The following is a 25,470-nucleotide window of genomic DNA, read 5'->3' on the forward strand; positions in this document are numbered from 1 at the left end:
GTAGTCAGGTATGTTTATTTTTATTTTTCTTCTTTATAAATTCTTTTTTCTTTCATTCTTTCTTCTTTTTTTCTTTTCTTTTTCTTTTTGTGGGTTATTATTTGGATGGTGGCTTTATGGGTATATAACGCATCATGTATAATGGATTTGATATGTTTATATGACTATCATTTCTTGTATCTTGATATTAATACATATATGGAAACAAAATATTTTAAAAAGGAGAACCAAGAGCACAATATCCTATCAGCTCACCATGTAGCCTTGACGCCAAGTCTCAGCTCTGAGCTGCAGCACCATTTGCCCATGGCAGGTCATCATCAGCTCACCTCATTCAGCGAACCCATGGGAGCCAGTGCTCTCTGACCTGGCACCTTGCTGCTGGTGACAAAGAACCTCTTTACCCCGTGGACATGCTCCATGCATTGGTCTGCTCGCCCTTGACGGAGATCAGCCAGCTAACTTACCCTGTAGACCTCAAAGCCCATGGGCAGCTTCTCGCTCTTGGCCTCCTGCCGTGTGTAACGGATGTCCTTCTGCTGCAGGCACATTAGCACCTCATCCATGTCCTTCTTGACGTCAAACACGTACTGGGGTGGAGTGGGTGAAACCAGTTAATGCTACGCAATTGCAATCAATGGAATTTAGAACATCAAACAAGTTGATAGTGTGGTTAGAAAGGTCCATGGGATGCTGGCCTTCATCAGTCGGCTTTCAAGAGCCATGAGGTAATGTTGCAGCTCTATAAAATTCTGGTTAGACCTCACTTAGAGGATTGCATTCCATTCTGGTCATATTGGTCATTCTGGAAGGGTGTGGAAGCTTTGGAGAGGGGAGGAAATTTACCAGGATGCTGCCTGGATTGGAGAACATGTCACGTGAAGCCAAGATGACGGAACCAGAGTTTTTCCCTTTGGAGCAATGAAGGTTGAGAGGTGACTTAATCGAGGTGCACAAGGTTATGAAGGGCGGACAGCCAGTACCTTTTGCTTGGTGTGACAATAGCAAGTACAAGAGGGCATCTGTTTAAGGTGAGTGGAGGAAAGTTGAAGAGAGAGGTACATTTTTTTTTACAGAGTAGTGGCCTGAATGCATTGCCAAGAGAGGTGGTGGAGGCTGGTACAATGGGGATATTTAAGAAAATCTCAGATAGGCATATAGATGTCAGAAGGTTTATGGTCTGTGAGGGAGGGACAGGTTAGATTGATCACAAAGAAGGTGGGGGTTGGCACAAGATTGTGGGCCAAAAGGCCTGTACTGTGCCTAAGCCCTAAACGTTGGTTACTTCCCTTGAATGCTGCGTGGCTTGGTGGGATCTTTTAGTGGCCCTGGAGTAATTTTTGGCTCAAATCATATGGGGAGGTTTAAGAGATGCCTGTTGGAAGAAACTGTTCTTGAACCACGAGGTGTTGGACTTCAAGCTTCTGTACCTCTGCCTGAAGGGAGCAGCGAGAAATGGTTGTGACCAGGGTGATGGGGGTCCTTTAAGGTATTGGCTGCCTCTTCAACGGACAGGAGGTCGGTGCCAGTGGACTCGGCTAAACTGCCCTTACCTGGGGGTTTTGCAGGAAGGTTTCCCGGTTGTTGATACAGCCTCCGGCACGGTTCTGCAGTGGGTCTTCGTGTCTGATCCATGCCCCCTTGACCATGGTCTCCTCCCAGGTCTTGTGAAAGCTGAAGACAGAGGTGTTCATAACCCGGCAGACAACCAAATCCGTGAAGTTTTTGCAGAAATCATCGAACGACATCCTGAAACCCAAACACTAGTCAGATGTGAAGAAGCCTGTGGCTCATTTGAAACACCAGGGAACTAAGTCCAACCTTAACCTTGGCCACTGACCATGTAGAGTTTGCTTGTACTTATTACTACATGGGTTTCCACTAGGTTCCTGGAGTCAGTAGCGACAGTGAATTCGTCCTTGTGCAATAGAATAGATAAATATTGGGAGAATTTGGTAACATTAGAGTAGGTTACATACATACACACATTTTAAAACAGATCTTATTTTAAATACTGAAGAATTCATATTCAGTGACTTTACAGAAACTATGGAGAATGCTATGCACAATTCACAAGCAGGTGCTAATTGAAATGATGTCATAAAATGAATAGACTATTGTTTTGAACTGGAGACACTTTGGCTGATTACAAGGGCTTCTGACCTTTCTACAAAATGCTCACAGAAAGGTCACTCCTAGCTTTTGTTTACCTAAAGGCAACAGCTTGACCAAGAAGGATAATTCCTGTGCTTTGTTGAAGAAGGTGGGGGGGGGGGGGGGGGTTGTGGCAAGTGAGAGAGTCACATGGGCTTTCTAGCAGTCTCAGTTGGAGAGAGAGAGACAGAGAGAGAGAGAGTGAGAGAGAGAGAGAGAGAGAGAGAGAGAGGAAACAAGCTCTCTCAGCCAGTGTGTGTGTGAAAGACGGCTGAAACAAGGAGGAGAAGCTTGTTGGAAACAGAAAGCACCAGAGCGGCAGATAGCTGAAAATGCTATCTGTCTGATGTTTCTCTTGGAATACGTGGAACAGAAAGGAACTCCGTGTTAGCCTGAAAGAAAGATGTTATCATCTAGAGAACCCTGATGGGGCAAGTTTCATCAGTGAGACATTGAGGTGACTAATGGTGGTTCCTCAGTTGTGGAAATCCTGGAACAACAAATCTCTCTCTGCAAACCTACAAGAACCTTCCTGAACGGTAAACATTTACCTTTCGAGCACCAAAGCCTGGTGAATTTTATGCATGTTAAATTCTGTGCACAGTATAAGAATTGCCTGCAACCATTGAACTTGGAAGAATGAGAAGTGAGATTGAACTGTGAACCAAAGAACTTTTCTTAAATTTACACACACATCAATACACATGCGCTTAGAATTAGAAGGGGGTTAATTTGGGTTAGTTAAGTTAATAGAGATAAATTAGTTTGATTCTGTTTTCAAGATAATTGGAGACAAGACTACTTGTCTTGGTGAATGTCTATTGCTGCTAGGTTTTGGGGTCCTTTGGGCTCGTAACACTTGGCATAGGTTGGAGAGAAAGAACCACAAGGGAGCCGATGGGCTGGTGAGAGAAAGCAAGGGCAGGGCTTTCACAGTAAATCTAGGGCCCCAGGGAATGATGTAGACAGAGGGACCTAGGGGTACAGGTACATAGTTCCCTGAAAGTAGCAGAACGTCGAGCCCCGTCATGCTGTGCACTGGTGCACCTCAGGGCTGTGTGCTCAACCCACTCCTGTTCATACTACTGACCCACGACTGCATCACCAGATCCAGCTCTAACAGTGTCATCAGGTTTGCAGGTGACCCAACAGCCGTCGGCCTCATCAGCAACAACGATGAGTTAAACTACAGAGAAGAGGTGGAAAAATAGCGTGAAATGGAGCGAGAGTAACAGACCAGGAACAACCACCCTCCACTACACCTCAACAACTCAGTAGTGGAGAGAGTGGTGAGAACCAAGTTCCTTGCAGTTCACTTCACAAGTGACCTATTGCAGACACTCAACATCTCCTCACTTGTCAGGAAGGTGCAACAGAGAGAGATGGATCAGATTTTGGAAAATAATATTAATCATTTTATTTATAAATGGAATCCTTTATTGTTACAAGCATTTAAATTACCCGTTTTACAACATATAATGAACGTTTGGTACAATCGCAATTTAATTATAGGTTCTAAAGGAATAGTTTCGATAAAATCACCATTATATCAGAATAAATTAATTTCCTTTTCATGACATAATCCTTACTTAAAAGATTGGGAAATGAAAGGAATAGTTCATGTTATAGATTGTTTTGAAGCAGGGAGGTTTTGTTCATTTAAAAGGTTCCAAGGAAAGATATGATATTACGTCAAATTCTTTGTTTATTACCAACTTCGAGATTTTTTAAAGAAGAATTATGTTAAGGAAATAAATTTACCAGGTCAAACAAAATTTGAATTATTAATTGCAGATAAAGGTGAAAAAAGGCTTTATTTCTGCTATGTATAGGTTGTTGTGGGAGAAAATGGAAAAAGTAAATATATATAAAGTTGAAGAGAAATGGGAAAAAGAGTTAAGTATTGTTTTGACGTGGGAGGAATGGTCAAAAATGTGTGTTGACAGTGTTACAAAGTTAATTAATGCAAGGTATTATACTTTATTGCAGCAATTATATTTAACTCCTGAGAAATTCAGTTTAACAGATTTATGTTTTAGATGTAAAGAGCAGAAAGGTACTTTTGTACATTCAGTTTGGTCGTGTAAGAAAATTAAGCATTTTTGGGAGGAAATTATAACATTTTTGAGGGATTTATTTAAAATGGATATTCAATTGGATCCAAAAATGTGTTTGTTAGGTTATGTTAATGTTCCATTTGTTGATTCAAAAATGCCTAAACCATATTTGGCTTTTTTAAGATTAGGGTTAGCGAGAAAATGTAGAGCTGTTACATGGAAGAATGATGTACAACTACATTTGCGAAGATGGCATATAACGAATTGCAGTCTTGTCTATATTTAGAAAAATTAACATATAATGTAAGAAAATAATTACTCTTTTTTTATGTGGGGTTTATATTTGAAACACATGGCTATAAAAATTAAATTGTGGTCAGGTTGGCACACCAATAAGGGAATATTTGATACATTTTTGTAAGGTTTTGGTGGGAGGGGGGTTGGGTATTTTTGTATTAGTAAGGGGGGAGGGGATGTAGTTTACAGTTATTTTATATGTATTTGATTTTCATTATGTAATTTGAAAATATTAAATAAAATTTTCCAAAAAAAAGGAAGGTGCAACAGTGGCTGGATTTATTGAGAAGACCGGCCACCATCACGTCAACCTTCTATAGGAGCTCTATCAAGAGCGTTGCATCACCGCTTGGTACAGTTGGTGGAGAGAAATGGATTGGAAGTCAATCAACGGGACCATAAGAGTGGCCGAGAGGATCACCAAGGTCTCCCTTCCCACTCTCTCCACTACAGAGTTGTTGAGGTGTAGTGGAGGGTGGTTGTTCCTGGTCCTCCTCAGGCTGTTACTCTCGCTCCATTTCACGCTATTTTTCCCATTTACATGATCGACCGGGATCGTTGTCTGAAGAGGGCGCGCAAAATCATTGAGGACCCCTTCCACCCTGCACAGAGCACCTTTCAGCTGCTCCCATCGGGGAAGAGATCCAGGAGGATCAGAGCCAGCGCCACCAGGCTGAGGAACAGCTTCTTCCCTCGGGCAGGGAGGATGCTGACCGACCCAATGAATTACTCACACTGACCGTCCGAGCCTCTGCTAACCATATTGATTTATTAAATTATTTTTAACATGAATACTTGTCCTGCACATTGTATTTTTTGTCTATATGTGTGTTACGTCTGGTTCTGTGTCTGCGTGTTTTTGCGCCGAGGACCGGAGAACGCTGTTTCGTCGGGTTGTACTTGTGCAATCAGATGACAATAAACTTGAATTTGGAAGTGAAGATGTAGGTAGAGAATGGTGAAAGAGGCCAGTTGCCTTCATCAGTCTGGGATATCGAAGACATGAATTGCGACGCAATGTCACAGGGGATGGGACCACACTCAGAGCGCTGCGTGCAGTTCTGGCCAGGTAGCTGTCGGCAGAAGGTCAATGAGTTGGAAAGGGTGCAGAAAGGATCCATGAGAATATTATTGGGTGATTTATAAGAGCAGCCTGGGATATTTTTCCCTGAAGTGCAGGAGGATGAGAGGTGCCCTCAGAGAGATTTTTAACATCGTTATAGGTCCAGATAAAGCAAATGGTCACACATTTTTTTTCCAGGGTAGGGGGATTAAAAAGTAATGGGTTTAATGTGAGAGATTTAATGGGGACCCGAGGTGCATCTTTTCACACAAATTTCCAGCAATCACTTTCCTGGACCCAACATACGAATCTATTGTGAAGAATATAGGAGCTGGGAGGTGATGTTAAGACTGTTTAAGGCTTTGGTGAGGCCAAGTTTGGAATATTGTGTGCAGTTCGGGTCTCCAAATTATAGGAAGGATATCAATAAGGTAGAGAGGGTGCAAAGAAGGTTTACCAAAATGTTGCCTGGATTGCAGTGTCTTGAATACAGAGAAAGATTGAGTAGACTGGGACTTTATTCGTTGGAGCGTAGAAGGTTGAGATGGGATTTGATAGAGGTATTTAAAATTATGAAGGGAATAGATAGAGTAGTTGTGAATAGGCTCTTTCCCCTGAGGGTTGGAGAGATTGGAACAAAGGGTCATAGGGTTACGGGGCAAAACTTAAGGAGTAATATAAGAGGAAGCTTCTTCACTCAGAGAGTGGGGGACTGAGTGGAATGATCTTCCGGAAGAGGTAGTTGCAGCAGGGTCAATTCTGTCATTTAAGAGGAGGTTAGATGAGTACATGGATGGGAGGAGGTTAGAGGGTTATGGGCAATGGAGTGGGTAGGTGGAACTAGTGGAGTTTCACGTAAATCGGTGCAGACTAGAAGGGCCGATATGGCCTGTTTCCATACTGTAAATTGTAAAATGGTTATATAATAAAGCACTCAGTGCCTCTACATAGAGCACTGCAACACAATACAGGCCCTTCAGCCCTCGATGTTGGGCCAAAGGTTTTTGCAGAGGTTTGGTACCACTTCGAAAACCTTGCCAAACTTGTGTAGTTGAAAGCATGCTGGCCCAGTAATGGAGGCACCAATAACTCTGAGTGGAAAGCCCTGCAAAAGGCAATAGATACAGCCCAGGATATCACGGACAAATCCCTCCCCACCATCGAGAACATCTACAGGGAACGCTGCCATTGGAGAGCAGCAGCAATCATCAAGGACCCCCACCACCCAGCACATGCTCTGTTCTTGCTGCCGCCATCAGGAAAGAGGTGTAGGTGCCACAAGGCTCACACCACCAGGTTCAGGAACAGCAGCTCCCCCTCCACCATCAGACTCCTCATCGACATACTCAATCAGGGACTCGTTTACCCTGCACATTATTTGTTAATGAATATTTATTTTCTGTATTGCACAGTTTGTTTGCACTGACCTCTTGTTTATTTTTCTCTCTTTTGTATACCTATGTTTTCTTCAGTACAGTTTGTTTCTTGCACTACCGATAAGAAGAAATTCTGGCCAGCAGGAAAAGAATCTCAGGGTTGTATGTTATGTCATGTATGTACTCTGACAATAAATCTGAACATTGAACAGAGGACGTTGGGTATATGGAGCAAGGTGCCAGAGGAAGCAGTAGAAACAGGGATAAATGCGATGTTAAAACCTATTTGAACTGTTGGTTGGGAAGGAAAAGGTTAGAAGCATGTGGGTCAAATTAATTTAAATGGGGCTGACTCATCCTGGTGAAACATCCTCCTGAATCTTTAACGCTTTCCAGCTCAGTGATATCCTTCATTTGGTAGGGAAACCAGAACTTCAATTACTCCAGCTTCTCCAAGTGAGTTCTCCCCAACGTCCTGTGCAGTTGTATGACTGTAAGGGGTGAAGGTTAAAGGGAGCATTAGGGGGAATTTCTTCTCACAGAGAATAGTGGGAGTGTGAAACGAGCTGCCAGCTGAAGGAGCAAAGGCGGGCTCAATTTAGCAAAAATTAGGACAGCTATATGGATGAGCGGTGTAGTCAGCCACTCCCATCGATTGCTCTACACCTGCTGCAGCCACCGTGCTCGCCACAGTGCTATTGTGCATGTGCGAGTCCCCACGAGGCATGCTAGTTAAAAACGGAGCTTGGCTGGCAGTAGGTGCCATTTTAAGAAGCTCCCACTGTATTGTTGTTGGACTTAACTAAAGCGTTCGTCAGAGGTTGCCACCTGTGTTATATGGTTATTCGATGCAATAACAAACAGGAGGTATATTGGAGAGAGATGGTCCCCGTGCAGATCAGTGGCTCGGTTACTGTGCTGTAGTGTTCTATGGACCTCCTACTCCAAGACCTGACTGATCAAGGCAAGTGCGTCAAACACCTTCGTCGACACGAATGGCCAGGGAGGTGTAGATTGAGGAGGACAAAAGGATACGTGAAGCAGACTCACCAGAACTCGCCGTCATCCCGCACGGTCATCCCCATGGACTCCCGCTCCCCCTTGCTGACCTGCTTCCATTCTGCAGAACTGCAAAGACAAATTAATGCAGTCACACTCCGCACTGTTAGTTCAGCTTTGCACATTACATTCTCCACTTTGCATTATTACGCAGCACTCCCGAGGACGACCTGTCTGATTCGCTATGCGGCCCCATTACAATGAGGAGGCATGATATGTCACCAAAGACTCTTGCAAATTTCAGTAGCGTGGAGAGCATTCTGCCTGGTTGTCTCACTGTCTGGTATGGAACTGCCAATGCATAGGACAGGACAAGGCTACAGAGGGTTGTGAACTCAGCCAGTGCCATCACGGGCACCAGTCTATGCTCCATCAAAGACATCTACAAGAGGAAGTGCCTCACGAAAGCAGCCCCCATCTTCAAGAACCCTTGCCCTCTTCACACTGCTACCATCAGGAAGGAGGTACAGGAGCCCTGAAGGCAAACACCCAACAATACAAAAAACTTCTTCCCCTCCGCCATCAGATTTATGATTGCACTAATTTTGTGACATGTTCATAACAACACAGGAACATTGCTACCCTGTATTGGTAGCAATATGGGGTTCGGGATGACACAGTTGGTGTGGCAGTTAGTGCAACGCTGTTACAGTTCCAGCAACCTGGGTTCAAATCTGGCGCTGTCTGTAAGGAGTTTGTACTTTCTCCCCGTACCTGCGTGAGTTTCCTCCGGGTGCTCTGGTTTCCTCCCACCCTTCAAAACATTCTGGGGTTGTAGGTAATTGGGCGGCACCAGCTTGTGGGCCAAAAGGGCCTGTTTCTGTGCTGCAAGCCTAAAATAAATCTAAATTTTAAAAAATTCTGATTCATACACTTAATTAACTTACCAAGCCCATATGTTTCTGGAAACCAGAGCACCCAGACGAAAACCCAAAGTTCTTGTCCCTGACCCTCTCACCATGGGAAACAACCATCTACTCTGTCCATGCCTTTCAACGTTCAAAATTTTTCAATAAGATCCTCCCTCCATCTCCTAAATTCTAATGAGTGCAGGCCAAGAGTTGTCAAAAGCTCCTCTTATGGTAAACCTTGCATTCCTGGAATCATCCTTGTGAACCTCCTCTGGACCCTCTCCAATGCCAGCACATCCCTTCTTAAACGAGGAGCCCATAACTACTCGCAAGTGATGCCCCACCAGTATGAAGCCTCAACCTTTTCCCCACATGCAATGTTGTCTTACTTATCACTCCAGGGTCCATTCCACTCCTTCTCTCCCCAAGGGTTCCTCATCCTGATCATGAAGAGTTTGTCCGCCTTGAAGAAGGCAAGGAGACCGTGGCCCAGCCGAACCTTCCGCACGTCCGTCACGGCATAGGCGTGACCTTTCACCAAACCGGTCTCCAACCGTGCTTCCATTTCAGCAGCTGATGTGACCTGCAGGGAGACAACACACCTGCCCGTGGCGTAACCTCTTGGCAAGGACGGGAGGTAGTGTATCATCGCGTGAGGACCGACACCATGCGTGGCCACACAGCTCAGGGTTCGACCTTGACCTTTTGTTGCTGCTGCCTGCATGGAGTTTGCACATTCTCCCTGTGACTGCACGGGTTTCTCCACCCCCACACTCGGGTTTCCTGCCAGAGCTGTCCTAACGGCAGCATTACTGCTGGTGTGGACCCTGAAGAGCGGTGAGTGGAGACACAGTGCTGCTCTGCAGGGTATTTAATGGCTTTAAGCCGCCTGAGCAGAAGCCTTTTTTAAAATCCTGAAGGTCTGTGTCCAAGTTGGAAGCTGCTACGAGGGGTTGCAGACTCCGGGAGAGCAGTGGACTGGTGTAGGGCCGCCAGAAACGAAGAGAACACCCCACCTTGAGAAGGAGAAGCATAGGACGTGGCCCTACAGCAACCATAACATCAAACCAGCAAGGGGTCGAAGGATCCACACAGGCTGCAAGTGGCTGGAACGATTCGGGAGGGTGCTGAGGGCAAGAAGGGCTCCCAAAGGGGCCTCGGCACTGAAGGCTTCCTGATTCATGTTGGAAGTTTCGATCTGGAGCTTGATTGAACAGGAGACTGCGCGGCTGCAGTCTGTGGGAGTGCTGGAGGCAAATCCACAGACACGCAGTGACTCTTCGGGTTCTCTTTCTCCTATTGTTAGGGGACAATGCTTAATGTGACTCTTGTTTGCCTTACATCAGACAAAAGCTGGAGCAGGTCATGTACATTACATTTTTATGCATTATTACATGACAATACAAGGAATCTTCTAATCCTCCCCTTGGATGTAGCTTGAGTCACAGGAACTGGGGGGGAAATGATGCAAATATGGGGAGAATATAACAGGGTAGCATTGGTCTAAATGGGGGTTTGGTGCTCAGCAGAGTCTCGATGGGCCAAAGGGCCTGTTTCCATCATGTCTAACTCATCAACAAGGGCTGAGAGCAAAATGCTTGAGGAATATTTCTTGCGGAATATTTTAGGGATCCATTTTCCCCTTAATTATGCTGGCCAAGTGTACATTAGCAATGTGCGGGGATATTCAAATTGTCCATTCTAATCGCGTGTGTGCGTGTGCGTGTGTGTGTGTGTGTGTGTGTGTGTGTGTGTGTGTGTGTGTGTGTGGAAACAAAACAACAGAGTTTTGATAAATGTTTGGCAACGCCAATCTGTGTAGATTTGAAAGTGGAAACGTGGTCAAAGGGTGCAAAAATTACAGCCGATTATGTTTTAAGCGTGGGCCAAGTGAAACTTTCCAAACTTGATCAGATTCAAATTACAGACAAGTGTGCTTTAAAAACAAAGCTTAAGCATGGGTGGGTCAAGTGAATAATCTCCAAATGAATATTAAAATGTTTTTGGAATCACCAAATTTTTCAGCTATGAAATAGGCTGAAAAGGAGGAGTTATTGCCTACTGCTAAAGAGTTGAATCTTATGGAGTTAAAAGTGTCAATGAAGAAACTTGACATTCAAAGAATTATGGCTGACTTTTAATGTAAAAAGAGGGTATTTTTGAAAAGGTGTTGGAACAACTTCCTGAGAATCAATCTCTTGAGCAGCAATTACAGCTAAGAAAGACAGAGTTAGGAAAAAAATTTGAATTGAGCAAGAGAGGGAAAAACTTAGAGGGAGAGAAAAACATTGAATTGAGAGGGAGGGGAGGGGAGAGAGAGAGAGAAGAAATTAAAGCTGAAAGAGAGAAACTTAGAAAAAGGAGAGAAGAGATACAAAGGGACAGACGATGAGAGAGAAATGGAGATTTTGGAAAATTCTGTCAATTATTAGGTTTCAAATCCAGATCTTCAATCAAAGCCAAGCGAAACTTTTCAAAAGGGACAAAATTCTACCACATTTGCAGACAACTATTACAATGTTAAATCTGTGCCCAAAATACCTTTTCGAAGATAGGTGGGGAAACCCTTTTGGTCCATTTTGCAATTATTGTAAGAAAGCTGGGCATGCGGAAACGAATTGGTTTTTTTACTTCAAATGAAGATTTTAAAAAAAACCCAGCAGCACTAGATGCTTGTATTAAAAGAGCTGGAAGTACAAAGAGGCTTGTTGGTAGGAAGGAATTCAAATCTTTTGTGTCAGGAGATAAGGGTGTCCCTGCAGTAAAGTATCCAATAAAGTTGGAGGATGAATGAGGAACTATTGCCAGTGAGAGTGTTGGGCAAACTGATTTCAAGCTTAAAAACTTTGCCAGAGGGGAAAATGTGCGGGACAGAGTCATCCAAATGAAAAGCAAACAGGAAAAGAGACGGTGAGATTAAAAAGTGACTCATCAGTCACTTTGAATGTTACTTTGTTAGGTCAGAACTTGAAAATAAGGAACTTGTTAAAATAGGGATCAGATTGAGCTGATATTTCATTATTAGAATATGATTTGGCAGAGGATAAAGTTCATCCTGCCGTGAAATCAACAGATAAGCCAGTCATCGATGAAACAGAGACAAATTTAGAGACAAACCCAGTGTGTACAGTAACGAAGGCGATGGAGATAAAAGTGAAAATGATGATGTACAAAATGACTTGAAAGGGTTAGAAGTCCGCGACAGTGAACAGCAGCTGAAAAAGGACTTGTCACTATCCAGAGCAAAATTAATAAAAAAAAACAAATTGAAGATAGTGACCTTTCTGAAGTTAGAGACAAAGCTCTCTCTAGTGAGGAAATTAAGAAAGTACCAGTTGGACATTATTTAAATGAGGGGTTATTAATGAGAAAATGGAAGACATGTGAGATTACTACTAATGAAGAATGGGCAGTGGTTCATCAGGTTGCAGTTGCGAAAGCCAATAGAAGTAAGATTTTGAACAAGGCTCATAGCACACCTTTAGGTGGGCACCTTGAGGTAAAGAAAACTACCCACAAAATTACAAAACAATTTTATCAGCTAAATTTAAGAAAAGATGTTAAGACATTTTGTAAGACCTGACAAACTTGTCAAGTCATGGGGAATCAAGGTCCCACAGTGGCAGCTTTGAAACCTATTCTTGTTTTTGGAGAACGTTTTTGTAAACTCATTGTGGACTGTGTTGGTCCAATGTCTAAAACAAACACTGGAAATGAATATTTGTTGACCATTAAGTCTGCCATTTCCAGGTTTACTGAAGTCATCCCACTCAGGAAATATTAAAGCAAAAACTGTCTGGGGCTCTGGTAAAATGTTTCACTTCATTTGGTTTGACCAAAGAAATATAATCAGATCAGGGAAATAATTTTATGTCAGGTGTATTTCAGCAGTTAGTTTATAAATTGGGAGCTGCATATCACCCAGAATCTCAGGGAGCTTTGGAGAGGTTCCTTTCAACTTTTAAAACTATTATGAGGACTTATTGTCTAGAGCAGTGGTTCCCAACCTTTTTCTTTCCACTCACATCCCACTTTAAGTAATCCCAATGCTATTGGTGATTAGTACGGGATTGCTTAAGGTGGGATGTGAGTGGGAAGGGAAGATTGAGAAGCACTGCTCTAGACCCAATTGTTACTGAAATATTTTGCTCAAGACAAATTGTCATTGCACCATTTCCTTTGGAGTTGTGAAACTGTGCACATAACGAGTTCATGAGGTACAATTAAAACAGTGGTTTTCAACTTTTTTCTTTCCACCCACATCACACCTTAAGCAATCCCTTGCTAATCACAGAGCACCAATAGCATTGGGATTACTTAAAGTGGGATGTGAGTGGAAAAAGGTTGGGAACCACTGGTCTAGAGAATGAAAAAGATTGGGATGTAGGTGTTAATTTACTTTTATTTTCTGTAAGGGGATTGGTATTTCGACATGAGGTTAGAGAACCTTTAATGTTGAAAGAACAGAGGGTTGATGAGGATGTGCCATTGTATTTGTTGGATTATGTTTCAAAGTTTAAAGATTGTTGGGAAAATCTGTGTATGATAACTGAGGAGAATTTAAAAGTGGCTGAAGTTAAAAATCTAAGTTTGGAATGACAGAAAAGCAAGACGGAGAATTTTAAGCCAGGGGATAAAGTATTAATTCTGTTCTCAACAAAGTCTAATCACCTTAGAGCATCATTTTCAGGACCTTATGAGATAGAATCTAAGGTGAGTGAAGTCAATTACGTGGTTAAAACTCCTGGTGGGAGATGACAAACACAGAGTTGCCATGTTCACATGTATTAAACTTTATTCTGAGAATTTGCATGTTAGCCAGAAACAACCTACACAAGAGATATTAGTTATTGACAAAACAGGTGGTTCTGGATCATGAAACCACACAAGCTGACTGTTATGAGTCATTTAAATCATTTGACGAACTTTTGAAAGCCAAATTTTAATGTTAATTTAGCTCAGAGTGAATTTTGTCATGCTCAGGTGACTTGTCTTGGTTGTGTTGTTGGCCAAGGAAAATTGGAGCAGGTTCAGGTCAAGGTTCAGATAATTTCTGAATTCCCTATGCCCATAGGTAAGAATGCTGTTTTTTTTTGGAATGGTTGGATATTATTGGAAATTCTGTGAAAATTTTGCTGACATTGCTCTTCCCCTGATTAATATTTTGAAGAAGTTATCTGGATAGCCATGCGTCAGAAAGTATTTGACAAATCACTTGATTTTGAGAAGCCAGTTGCTTTAGCAGCAGGTGCTGTATGACTGCAATGATATTGAACATCCAGTGGCTATGTTTAAGCTAAGAAACTCAATAAACACTAAAAGGATTATTCTGCTATTGAAAAAGAATGATTGTCTCTTCCATGAACTCCACGACATTTTGAAGTATATGTTTGCACTGCTATGGGATCAATCATTGTTTATCACTGATCATAATTTGTTGGAAATTTGAGTAGAATTAAAAATAAGAATAGATGATTATTGAACTGGAGTTTAATTTTGCAAGCCTATGACTTGACTATAAGACAACAGAATGACATTATAAAACAATATGACATTATAAACAAAGGCTGATTGCCTTTCGTGATGTTAGATTTGCAGTGTTATATTTTCCTGGACTGCATTGTATCATTTCGAAGTGCGATATTTACAAGAAAGATGGCAGTTTTAAAATTTTGACCTTTTTAGAAGGTCAAAATTTCTCTTTGTGAAAGGCGGTGACGAATGTGCTATGATTAATATTTAGTCTAATGTTAAAACTATATTTCATATATATATTTTTTTAAAGTAAAAGTTAGTTTTGGGTGGACAGGGCTTATTTACATTCTACAGACACACATGGTTCTTTCCTTCAGCCATCAAGAAACACATTTGCATTTTAAGCACCATTTGTCCATAGAAACCAATTTGCAGAAATGGAATGGCTGTTGATTGCAGTTGAAACAAAAGAGATGAAAGCATTTATGATGGATTTTGAGATACTGAAAGCAATAGGTGTTATTTCAGAAGTACCTGTGTAAACGCAAGGCCATTTTTCCTTCATGTGAGCAGACATCATGGTGGCGCGAGTGGACTTGGATGCTTTTAGACCATCAGTATGAAAAGAGATTATGACAAAAATGATGTCACATACCATGTGGCACAAGAGATTTGGAGAAATACCTTCTCGAATTCAAACACTTTTAGTCAGTTTCAGAAGACCCTGTGTGACGCGCGCGCACACACACACACACACACACACACACACACACACACACACACACACACACACACACACACACACACACACACACACACACACACACAGGAGATGGAACCTTGTGAAAGACAGGGTTGGATGACACTAATCAGAATGTGTTACTCCTAATAAAAGGGGAAGACAGAAACTACGTGGATTTCAAAAGGGAATCCACTTCCGACTGTTCTTTTGAAAATAAAGAAACCAGCCTCGTCGTGGAAGAAAACTCCTTGTCCCTTGAGAATAAAACTGAAGAAGAATAAAATTTGACCTCCTGGAAAGACAGGACTTGTATTATCCTATTCACAGGAGATACATCACATGGCTTATTTGTGCCCAGAAGATGGTCACTCCTGTTTGAAGAACATCTCTGATGGACAACTCATTGAAAGAATTGTGAGTTTAAAGAGATCTGAAGATATGATGTTTCAAAGAGCTTTATAATTATTTCTGAACTGAAAATGTAAGACCTTCAAGCAAGATCAAAATGATGCTTAAGTTTTAAAAATTGACTTTTCAGAGTTTGGGACATTAACACACACACACACACACACACACACACACACACACATTTGCACATCATGGGGTTAAATTTAGAGTTTAACTTGGAGGTAAGTAAGAAATGTCATGTTATTATAGTTTAATAAAAACTATTAAAAACTATTATTTTTAATTTACCATTGCCTGGCGAATTTTCCATTGCTAACAAAGTCTCTCGAGTTCCGAACGAAATTAAGAGGGTTGTTTGTTCGTGACAATGAGAAGACGGGTTAAGGATAAAAGGTGAGATGTTTAAAGAGACCATTTTGAGGAACTTCATGCATAGAGTGGTGGGAGTGTGGTATGAACTGCTAACTGGAGTGGTGGATGAGGGCTCAATTTTGACATTTAAGAAACATTTGGAGAGGTAGATGGATGGGAGGAGGTTTGGAATCCTGTGGTCTGGGATGAAGCAAAATAATAGTTTGGCACAGACTAGATGGACAGAATAGCCTGTTTCTATGCTGTTGTGTTTGATTGTTTCAAGATTTCTTTATTGTCATGTAATAGTAGAGAACATGTAATCTTACACGGAATTGCCTTCTGCTTGCCGTAAGGCAGACAAAGAGTCGGCATTATTGTCACCCGGTGGCTCCTTACAGTAAGAGAGAAAGAGAAGCAAAAGTCACTGACAGATGATGAATCATCAGTTGAAGGTTGAGGAACCAATTTGGTATTCACCTTGATCGAGCAGCTGATGAGACCTTCTCGGCTATGGACCTTCAGGAGTTTGTCAAACAGCTGGAGCCTCGACTCCTCCACACTGGCAAATTTGCCTTCCATCAGGTCGATGGGCTCCGACACACCGCCGGTGAAATCCACCAAGGCGTCCGCAGTGTTGCCTCCATCCAGAGACTCATAGCAGCCCGCCAGTCTGAAAACAGAAAGGCCACATGGGTTCAACCACCACAACAACGTGCCTTTACGAAGAGCCAAGAAACGAGACAAAGTTGTCTGGACTTCAGGGACTGAGCTACAGGGAAAGGTTAAACAGGTTAGGACTTTATTCCCTGGAGTGTAGAAGAATGGGTGGGGAAGATTTGATAGAGATTATGATTATGAGGGGCACATAAAGAGTAATTATGGGTAAGCTTTTTCCACTGAGGGTAGGTGAATTACAAATCAGAGGACATGGGTTGAGTGAAAGGGGAAAAGTTTAAGGGGAACATTTCCATGTAACCCATTTTTTTTAACTGCCAAGCTTGCCAAGTGGTATAAGGCACCAGATGCCTTGCAATCCCTGCCTTTGTGGTTGTTGTCTTCCCAGTCCTTTACAGGGGTTCAAGCCCCACTTCTGATCTCGCTCTTTTCCTCTCCATCAAACCCATCTGAATGTCTTTTCAACACTGTGATTTGTTCCCAGCTCTACCGCGTCTAGTAGCTTGTCCCAAAGACCACCTGTGTGCGGAAAAAGTTGCCCCTTGGGACCCTTTCACACCTTTCTCCTCAAACTTTAAATCTATGCCCTTTAGACTTTATTAAAGACTATTGGTTCTATTTATTTTTCCAACTCTAATATTCAAGGATAGAATACATGCCGAAAACGCTGTTCGTGCAGCATTTGTTGCAAGAGAACATTTCAGGAAGGAGAGCCTCTGTCAGGATGGCATGGTTGACATAGTGGTTAGCTCAACGCCTTTGCATTGCCAGCGATCGGAACTTGGGTTCGAATCCCACGCTGTCTGTGAGGACTTTGTGCGTTCTCCCCATGCCTGTGCGGGTTTTCCCCAGAGGTTCCAGTTTCCTCCCACCATTCAAAATGTACCAGAGATGTAGGTGAATTGGGTTTAAATTGGGCGGCAAATGGCCTTTTACAGTGCTGTATGTCTAAATTTTTTTTTAATTTAAAAAAGAACCTTGGAATATTGTGTTCGGTTCTAGCTTTCTTATTGCAGGAAGGATGTAGAAGTTTTGGAGAGGGTACAATGGAGATTTATCAGGATGATCCCTGGAATGGAGAACGTGACTCATGAGGCAATGTTAACAGAGGTAGGTCTTTTCCTTTTAGAGCAATGAAGGATGAGAGGTAACTTAATAGAGATCTCCAAGATTCTGAGAGGCATAGACAAGGTGGACAGTCAGCACCTTTATCTCAGGGCGGGAGTAGCAAACACCAGAGATCATCTGTACAAAGTGAAGGGAGAAAAGTTTAGGGGAGACATCAGAGGAACATTTTTTTTACACAGAGAGTGGTGGGCATCTGGAATGCATTTCCAAGGGTGGTGGTGGAGGATGGTACAACAGGGACCTTTAAAAGACTCTTCGACAGACACATAGATGCAAGGAAAATAGGGGGTTATGGGTTTGAAGTAGGGAAGGTTTAGATTGCTGAGTGGGTTTCTATTGGTCGGCACAACATCATGGGCCGAAGAGCCTGTACCGTGCTGGAATGATCTACTAGGGGGATCTTCGGTGGGAGTGGGGAACAAGCTGCCAGCTGAGGTGGTGAATGAGGGCTCAATTTTAACATTTAAGACAAATTTGGACAGGTACATGGATGGGAGAGGAATGGAGGGCTATGGACTAGGTGCAAGTTAGTGGGCCGAGACACAGACTAGAAGGGCAGAAGAGCCTGTTTCTCTGCTGTATGGTTCTATGGTTCTTAACAACAAGAAAGTCTGCAGATGCTGGCGACAGGGGCAACACACAAGCGTGCCGGAGAAACTCAGCAGGTCACACAGCGTCCATGGGAAGTAAAGGAGAACCGGCGTTTTGGGGCCTGGGGCTTTCGTCAGGAATCAGGCAAAAAAAAGGTCGATACCTGAATAAAAAGGTGTGGGGGGGGGGCGGAGGGAATGGGGGGGGCAGAGGGAAATGGGGGGGCGAAGGTTTGCTGGGTGATCACATGGCCCCAGAACAGCAAGGAAAATGGAGGGGGAGCAGTGAGAGAGGCTCTTTCACAGAACTCCCTTCAGAGAGAGGAGGAGAATCTCTTCAGGATAGGCATCCCTCAAAGAGACCTCAGTGGAGCAGCTGAGTGGAGTGAAACCTGGAGACACTGGGGGAATGGGGGGGGGAGTGCAATTCCGCAGCTCCCAAGGTAAAAGGTAACCAACGTTTCAGGGCTGGGCCCTTCGTCAGGTATGCGCAAAAACAAGCAGGTGTCTGAAAGAGGAGGGAGGAAGGGGCACAGCATTTGGGGAGATATCAGGCATCCTCAACAGGGGATTCACAGCCCTCATGGGGGCCGCAGCACATTTAAAGGGGGGGGGAACATGCTGAAATCATAAAATATCTTTTATATCATCGGGTAGGAGAGAAGTATGGAAGAAACCAATTAAACGTGACTGCTTCACAGGGAAGAGAGGCCATCAACTTTGAGCAACCTAAGGGGGCCATAGCCCAAAAAAGAAAAGGTTGAGAATGGCTGTTATCTGTTTGGATTAAGGAGGATGTAGGGCGCAGGAATAAGCCACCTGGTTCAACCAATCCTGACTCGTCTTGGGTCATGTCCCATCTGAATCCACCTTTGTGATATTCCCTACTCCCTCAGATGGTTGTCCAACGCTAATACTGAACAGCGCCAGCAATCTAGGTTTGTATCCGGAGCTGTCTGCAAGGAGTTTGTACGCTCTCCTTGTGCTTACATGGGTTTCCTCCGGGTGCTCCGGTTTCTTCCCATCAAAACGAAACAAGGGTGTGGGTTAATTGGGTGGCACAGGCTCGAGGGCCAAAAGGGCGTACTGTACGTCTAAAAATAATTGCATCAATACTCTTCACCACGATCACTCCCTGTGGGAGCGAGCTCAGAGTCGTCACCACTCGTTGGACAAAGAAGCTTTTCCTGAATTCCCTGCTGGATTTCTTGCTGACCATCCTCCACCGACAAATCCGGATTATTCTTTACACTACATGTGGAAACATTCTCTCTGCACCCACTCAAAAAAGCTTTACTCCGAAGAGCTCAGAGTCATGGAGTGTTATGGCCCGAGCCGGTCCCAGTTACCTGCATTTGGCCCAGATCATTGCTAACAGCGGTATGGTTAGCATCATGTTTAGTACAGCGCGAGCGACCTGGGTCCACTGTCTGCGAGGCGTTTCTCCCCATGACCCGCATGGGCCCTCCTCTGGGTGGCTCTGATTTCCTCCAACTTCCAGATACCCTACAGAAGAGGATCGCAGGTCTCGATTGCCTCGTCTGAGAGTCACAGAGCAAGGGGAATCAGACCATTTGGCCCATTACTTTCGCACTAACCACCGGGCATCTAGCCACATGAATCCCAGTACTGGGCCTGTTACCTTTCATTTGGCTGTGATCCAAGTGCTCATCTAGAAACTTCTTAAAGGCTGTCAGTGGCTTTATTTCCACCACTTTGTCCAACAATGTATTCCAGGTACTCACCACTCTCAGAACCTGTCTATATCTTTTATCCTTTCTCCTAATTTATATCTTCTCATTTTATCTCACATAAGTGCAGAATTAACACACTGAAAATTAGCCCAGACAAGTATGAGGTCCATAAGACATCTGAACCAAAATAGCCTATTCACCCCATCGAGTCTGCCCCGCCATTTAATCATGAGCTGATCTGTTTCCCCCACTCAGCCCCACTGCCCAGTCTTCTCCCCATAACCTTTGATGCCCTGGCTAATCAAGAATCTAACAATCTCTGAAGTCCAACCAAGGCCAGGATTCAACACATTAAATGAAAGTGTGGTTCAAAAGAGAGAGACCTGAGGGTGAGATACAGAGTCCCTCTAAGGTGGTGAGGCAGGTAGACAGGATGGTGAAGGAGGCGATTGGCATGTGTCTTCATTGTGCAGGGCATTGAGCAGAGGAGTTGGGACGTCTTGATGCAACTGTACAAGATCTTGGCTAGTCCACATGGGTGTATTGTGGGCAGTTCTAGTCGCCCACATGAAGGAAGGATGGTATGAAGGGGTGTGATGAAACAACCCCTACAATGGCCGCACTCCTACCAGTCTACTTTAGGGGGCGACCACTGTACCTGCAGCTAGGCAACCTGGGAGACTCCCTGCCTGCTGTCAATCACCAGCCCATATGAAAACTTGAGCCAGCCCTTTCGGGGACAGTCAGACACGTAGAGCCAGAAAGATACTGAGACTGGTGTGTACAAGTTTAAGCTAATTAAAGCCTCTCGTACAGTCTGTGGACTTTGCATCAGAATTATTCACACACCAGTGCTTACAAGGAGGAAATAGTGCAGGAAAGAATTCAGGAGGATGGGACTGAAGGACTGGTTACAAAGAGAGGCTCAATAGACTGAGGTTCCCCCACCCCCCCCCCCCCCCCCACCTCCCATCTGGAGCACGAGGTTGAAGAATGACCTCATCAGACCATAAGATGTAGGAGCAGAATTAGGCCATTTGGCCCATTGAGTCTTCTCCACCATTCCATCATGAACTGATCCATTCCCCACTCAGCCCCGCTCCCCTGTCTTCTCTCCGTAACCCTTGATACCCTGCCTGCTCAGATACCCTTTAGTACACCCAACGACCTGGCCTCCAGAGCTGCCCGTTCATCACTCTCTGGCTAAAGAAATCCAAAGTTCAGATTTATTGTCAGAGTACATGCATGACATCACATACAACCTTGAGATTCTTTTTTCTGCGGACGAGCCAGAATTACCACTTATTGATAGCACAAAAATAAAACTTTATGCAGCGTACACAATGCATCAAATGGGCATCCTGAAGTTGTACCCCCATCATGGGAGACAACTTTGCCACATCTACTCCATCCAGACCCTTCAACATTTGAAATGTTTCTATGAGGTCCCCACTCCCTTTTCTGAACTCCAAGGAGTCCAGTCCAAGAGCCGTCAGATGTTCCCCATATACTAATCCCTTCATTCCAGAAACCGGAGCCCCTGGAGGAAAACCCTCTCCAATGTCCTTTCTTAAATAAGGAAACTAAAACTGAATCCCGTAAACCAGGTGGGGCCTTGTAAATCATCCTGACTGGTCGCATCACTATCTGGTTTGGAGGTTGCTACGCTCAGGACAAGACTAAACTCCAGAGGGTTGTTAACTCGGCCTGTGACATCATGGGCACCAGACTGCACTCCATGGAGGCTATCTACAAGAGACGGTGTCTGAAGTAAATAGCCTCTATCAAGGACCCACCACCAGCCAGGGCCACGCCCTCTTCCCTCTGCTACGATCGGGAAAAAGGTACAGGAGCCTGAAGGTGGCACAAGGACGGCTTCTTCCCCACTGCCCTCACATCCCTGAATAAACAATGAACCCCAAAGACACCGCCTTACGTGAACTATTTTTATTTATTGCGTTAAGCTGGTTTATATGAGCGTTTGCGCTGTGACACTGCCGCAAAACAAAGAATTTCGTGACTTGTTCATGACAATAAATTCTGATGAGACTGATCTCGTAACCTTAATACTCTATATTCCTGCTTTCTCCCTAGACCCCTTGATCCCTTTAGCCAACAGGTTCATGCGGACAAGATGGGCCAAAGGGCCTGCTTCCTAAATGCTGGGGTGTTTGGAAATCAGGAATAAAACAGAAATACCAGACAGATCAGGAAGACTTGTGGAGAGAAGACATTTCCTTTACTAGGTGATAACCTTTCAAATAACCAGATTTTCTGGTTTGCATCTGCATCTATTTTGACAGTGCGTTCTCTCATTACAAAAGTTTTTTTTAGAAACAAAAGGGGAGAATCCAAGATTTAAAAGGACTCATTTCGTAATCCCAGATGCATCATTGGGCTTTCAAGCTGAATGAATATTTGAGCTGACAATTGGCACGTTCACTGAAATTCAAGGGGAAAGGTCAAACCATTCAACTTGCTCTTGCACGAACCCCAACCCCAGCTCCTCAAGTTCGACATGACCTGTTGGAGCAATTCAGCTGGGTTGAGCAGCAACAGTGGTAGATAGATGCATTGGACCCAACCCTTCATCGAAATCTGAATGTACACAGCGTGTGAAAAATTTACCCCAAAAGTCTCCTTTTGCCAGGTTGATGGAGAAAGGTTGTTTCCCCATGGTGGGGAGAGTCTAGGACAAGAGAGCATAACTTCAGGATGGAAGGGCAGAAATGTGGAGGAATTTCTTCAGCCAGAGGGTGGTGAATCTGTGGAATTTGTTGCCATGGGCGGTTGTGGAGGTCGGGTCATTGAGTGTATTTAAGGCAGAGATCGGTAGATTCTTGATTAGCCAGGGCATCAAAGGTTAAGGGGACAAGGCCAGGCAGTGGGGCTGAGTGGGAAAATGGATTAAATGGTGGGGAAGACCTGATGGGATGAATAGCCTATTTCTGCTCCCATGTCTTTAAATCTTTCCCCGCTCACCTTAAATCAATGCTCAGTAGTTTTGGACTCCCCTACCCTGAGATAAAGACTGGGGTCATTCACCTTATCTATACGCCCATCGTAATTTTATTTGCTATCATAAAGGTCATCCCTTCAGCCTCCAGTGCTTCAGGAAGTCCCAGCGTGGGCGGCATGGTTAGCTACTGGCAGTGACCTGGGTTCGAATCCGACATTGTCTATAAGGAATTCTGCCCCCCACCCCCCCCCCCCCCAGCCCCGTGTCTGTGTGTGGATATCCTCCAGATGCCCTGGTTTCCTCCCACTGTTCAAAACGTACAGAGGTTTAGGTTAATTGGGGTATTTGGGTGGCACAGGCAAGAAGGGACTGTTATTGTACTGTATGACTAATTTTTTTTTTAAAAACTAAAAATTAAAATTTAAACTACTTTGGGAATGCACTGGTGGTAACCAAATAATTACATTTTCGAAATTCATACACCACAATAACTGACCCTACTGGCCCACGAGCCTGTGCCTCCTGAGTACACCAACTAACCTACAACCCCCGTTCGTTCTGGAATGTGGGAGGAGACTGAAGGACCCTGAGGAAATCCATGCAGAATGTTCAAACTCCTTACATACACCGCTGGGTTCCAACTCCGGTCGCTGGCGCTGTGATAACGTTGCACTACGCCCTTGTGCTAACAGTTATCAGTTCCTTTTCTCTGCCTTGGCATATTGCAGTAAATGCTCATTCAGCACTATTTGTCTTGATGTATCTTACATATCTGTGTGGCTGCGGCAAGTAAGGATATTGGCACGTCCGTGTGTATCTACATTTGTGAAATGACAAGAGAATCCCATCTCATTTAATCTCATCACTTGAGACATCCAGTGTTGGAGACATCTTTGTGACACCTTTCAAGTGTAAAGACAATTATTTTTAGGGATACAGCCCTTCTGGCCCACAAACCCATGCCGCCCCCAAATACACCAATTAACCTACAGATTCTGGACGTTTTTGGAGGTCTTTCGACCACAATAGCTCCCAACACAGAGAGCTGACTAACTTCCTTGACCGCTGGGCCATTCAGGCTTCATGCAAGGCAGGAAGAGGAGTCAAGCAGCAAAGATCCTTTCTGAGGTGTGGCATCCACTTACTTGGCATAGGCTTTCTCCACCAGAGCGCTCCAGAATTCATTCTTTGAGTTGGAGTGGCAGTAGATCAGCTGCCCATTGACTGTGGGCAAACGGTCATCAATCACCACATCCACCCACTCTCCGAAGCGCCAGAAGCGGAAGTGGAAGATTCCTGCGTAGTTGTTGGGTTTGTCCACGGCCCACTCTTGCTCCTTCCAGTTCGGGATTACCTGTGATGCCAAAAACACTTCAGAGAACCATAGCACAGAAACAGGTCCTTCTGCCATTCAAGTCAGTGCTGAGCTATTAATCTGCCTCATCCCACTGACCTGCACCCAGACCATCATCCTCCATACCCCTCCCATTCATGTTCCTCTCCAAATTCTTCTTAAATGTTAGTGAAAGAGTGTGTGTGTGAGAGAGAGAAAGAAAGTGTGTGTGAGTGAGTGGGAAAGCGTGTGTGTATAAGAGTGTGTGTATGTTTGTGAGCGTGTGAGAGAGTGAGAGCGTGTGTGTGTGTGTGTGTGTGTGTGTGTGTGTGTGTGTGTGTGTGTGTGTGTGTGTATTGTTTCTCTGTATGCGTGTTATATCTGGATTTGTGTTTGCATGTTTTGCACCAAGGACCAGAGAAAGCCGTTTCGTCAGGTTGGACTTGTATAATTGGGTGATAATAAATCTGAATGAACCTGAAGAGAGAAGCAGGGAGGTTGTATCCACTGCCAAGTGAGACTAGAACTCAGGGACATTACCTCAAGATTCAAGGGAGTAGATTTAGGACAGAGTTGAGGAGGAATGGCTTCTCCCAGAGAGTCGTGAATCAGTAGAATTCTCTGCTCAATGAAGTAGTCGAGGCTGCCTTATCACATGACACTGATGGACATATTTTTGAATAATAGGGGAATTAAGTGTTATGGGGAATGGAAAGTGGAGCTGAATCCACAGCCAGGTCAGCCACGTCCTTATTGAATGGCAGAGCAGACTCAACATGCAAGATGGCCGACTCCTGCTCCTATTTCTCATGTATTCTCATTATGAATGGGCTAGCCCTTAATTTAACCCCAGGTTCCAGACACCCCACCCAGGAGAAATATCACCTCTACCGTCATGTCCTGTACACTGCTTCCGACAAGATCCTAAGACAGAGATCCTATTCAGCCCATTGAGTCTGCCCTGCCATCCATTTACCCCACTCAGCCTCACTGCCTGGCCTTCTCCCATTAACCTTTGATGCCCTGGCTAATCAAGAACCTGTCAATCTCTCCTTTAAATACACTCAATGGCCCGGCCTCCACAACCTGTGGCAACAAATTCCAGAGATTCACCACCCTCTGGCTCAATCAATCTCTGCTCTAAGAGGATGCCTCTCAATCCTGAAGTTGTTCCCACTTGTTCTAGACCAGTAGTTTTCAAACTACCCCTTAAACTCACGTTCCACCTTAAGTAATCCCTATACCATTGGTGCTC

The 25,470-nt window shown here is 44.1% G+C and overlaps 1 protein-coding gene across 4 annotated transcripts in view; it reads right to left on the reverse strand.

Moving 5' to 3' along the window:
* The window catches only part of LOC138739639 (calpain-5-like), a 101,867-nt gene that overhangs the window by 15,030 nt on the left and 61,367 nt on the right, over window positions 1-25,470 (reverse strand). For all 4 annotated transcript variants that reach the window (XM_069892101.1, XM_069892104.1, XM_069892102.1 and 1 more), the window contains exons 4-9: window positions 24,028-24,236; window positions 16,314-16,506; window positions 9,247-9,440; window positions 7,998-8,075; window positions 1,554-1,749; window positions 468-590 (exon numbers count right to left, since the gene is read on the reverse strand). In XM_069892101.1, coding sequence (XP_069748202.1) covers window positions 468-590; window positions 1,554-1,749; window positions 7,998-8,075; window positions 9,247-9,440; window positions 16,314-16,506; window positions 24,028-24,236 — 993 coding nt within the window. The remainder of the gene's footprint in view (window positions 1-467; window positions 591-1,553; window positions 1,750-7,997; window positions 8,076-9,246; window positions 9,441-16,313; window positions 16,507-24,027; window positions 24,237-25,470) is intronic.

Source organism: Narcine bancroftii, chromosome 7, assembly GCF_036971445.1.
Source record: "Narcine bancroftii isolate sNarBan1 chromosome 7, sNarBan1.hap1, whole genome shotgun sequence".
In the NCBI taxonomy this organism is placed as follows: Eukaryota; Metazoa; Chordata; class Chondrichthyes; order Torpediniformes; family Narcinidae; genus Narcine; species Narcine bancroftii.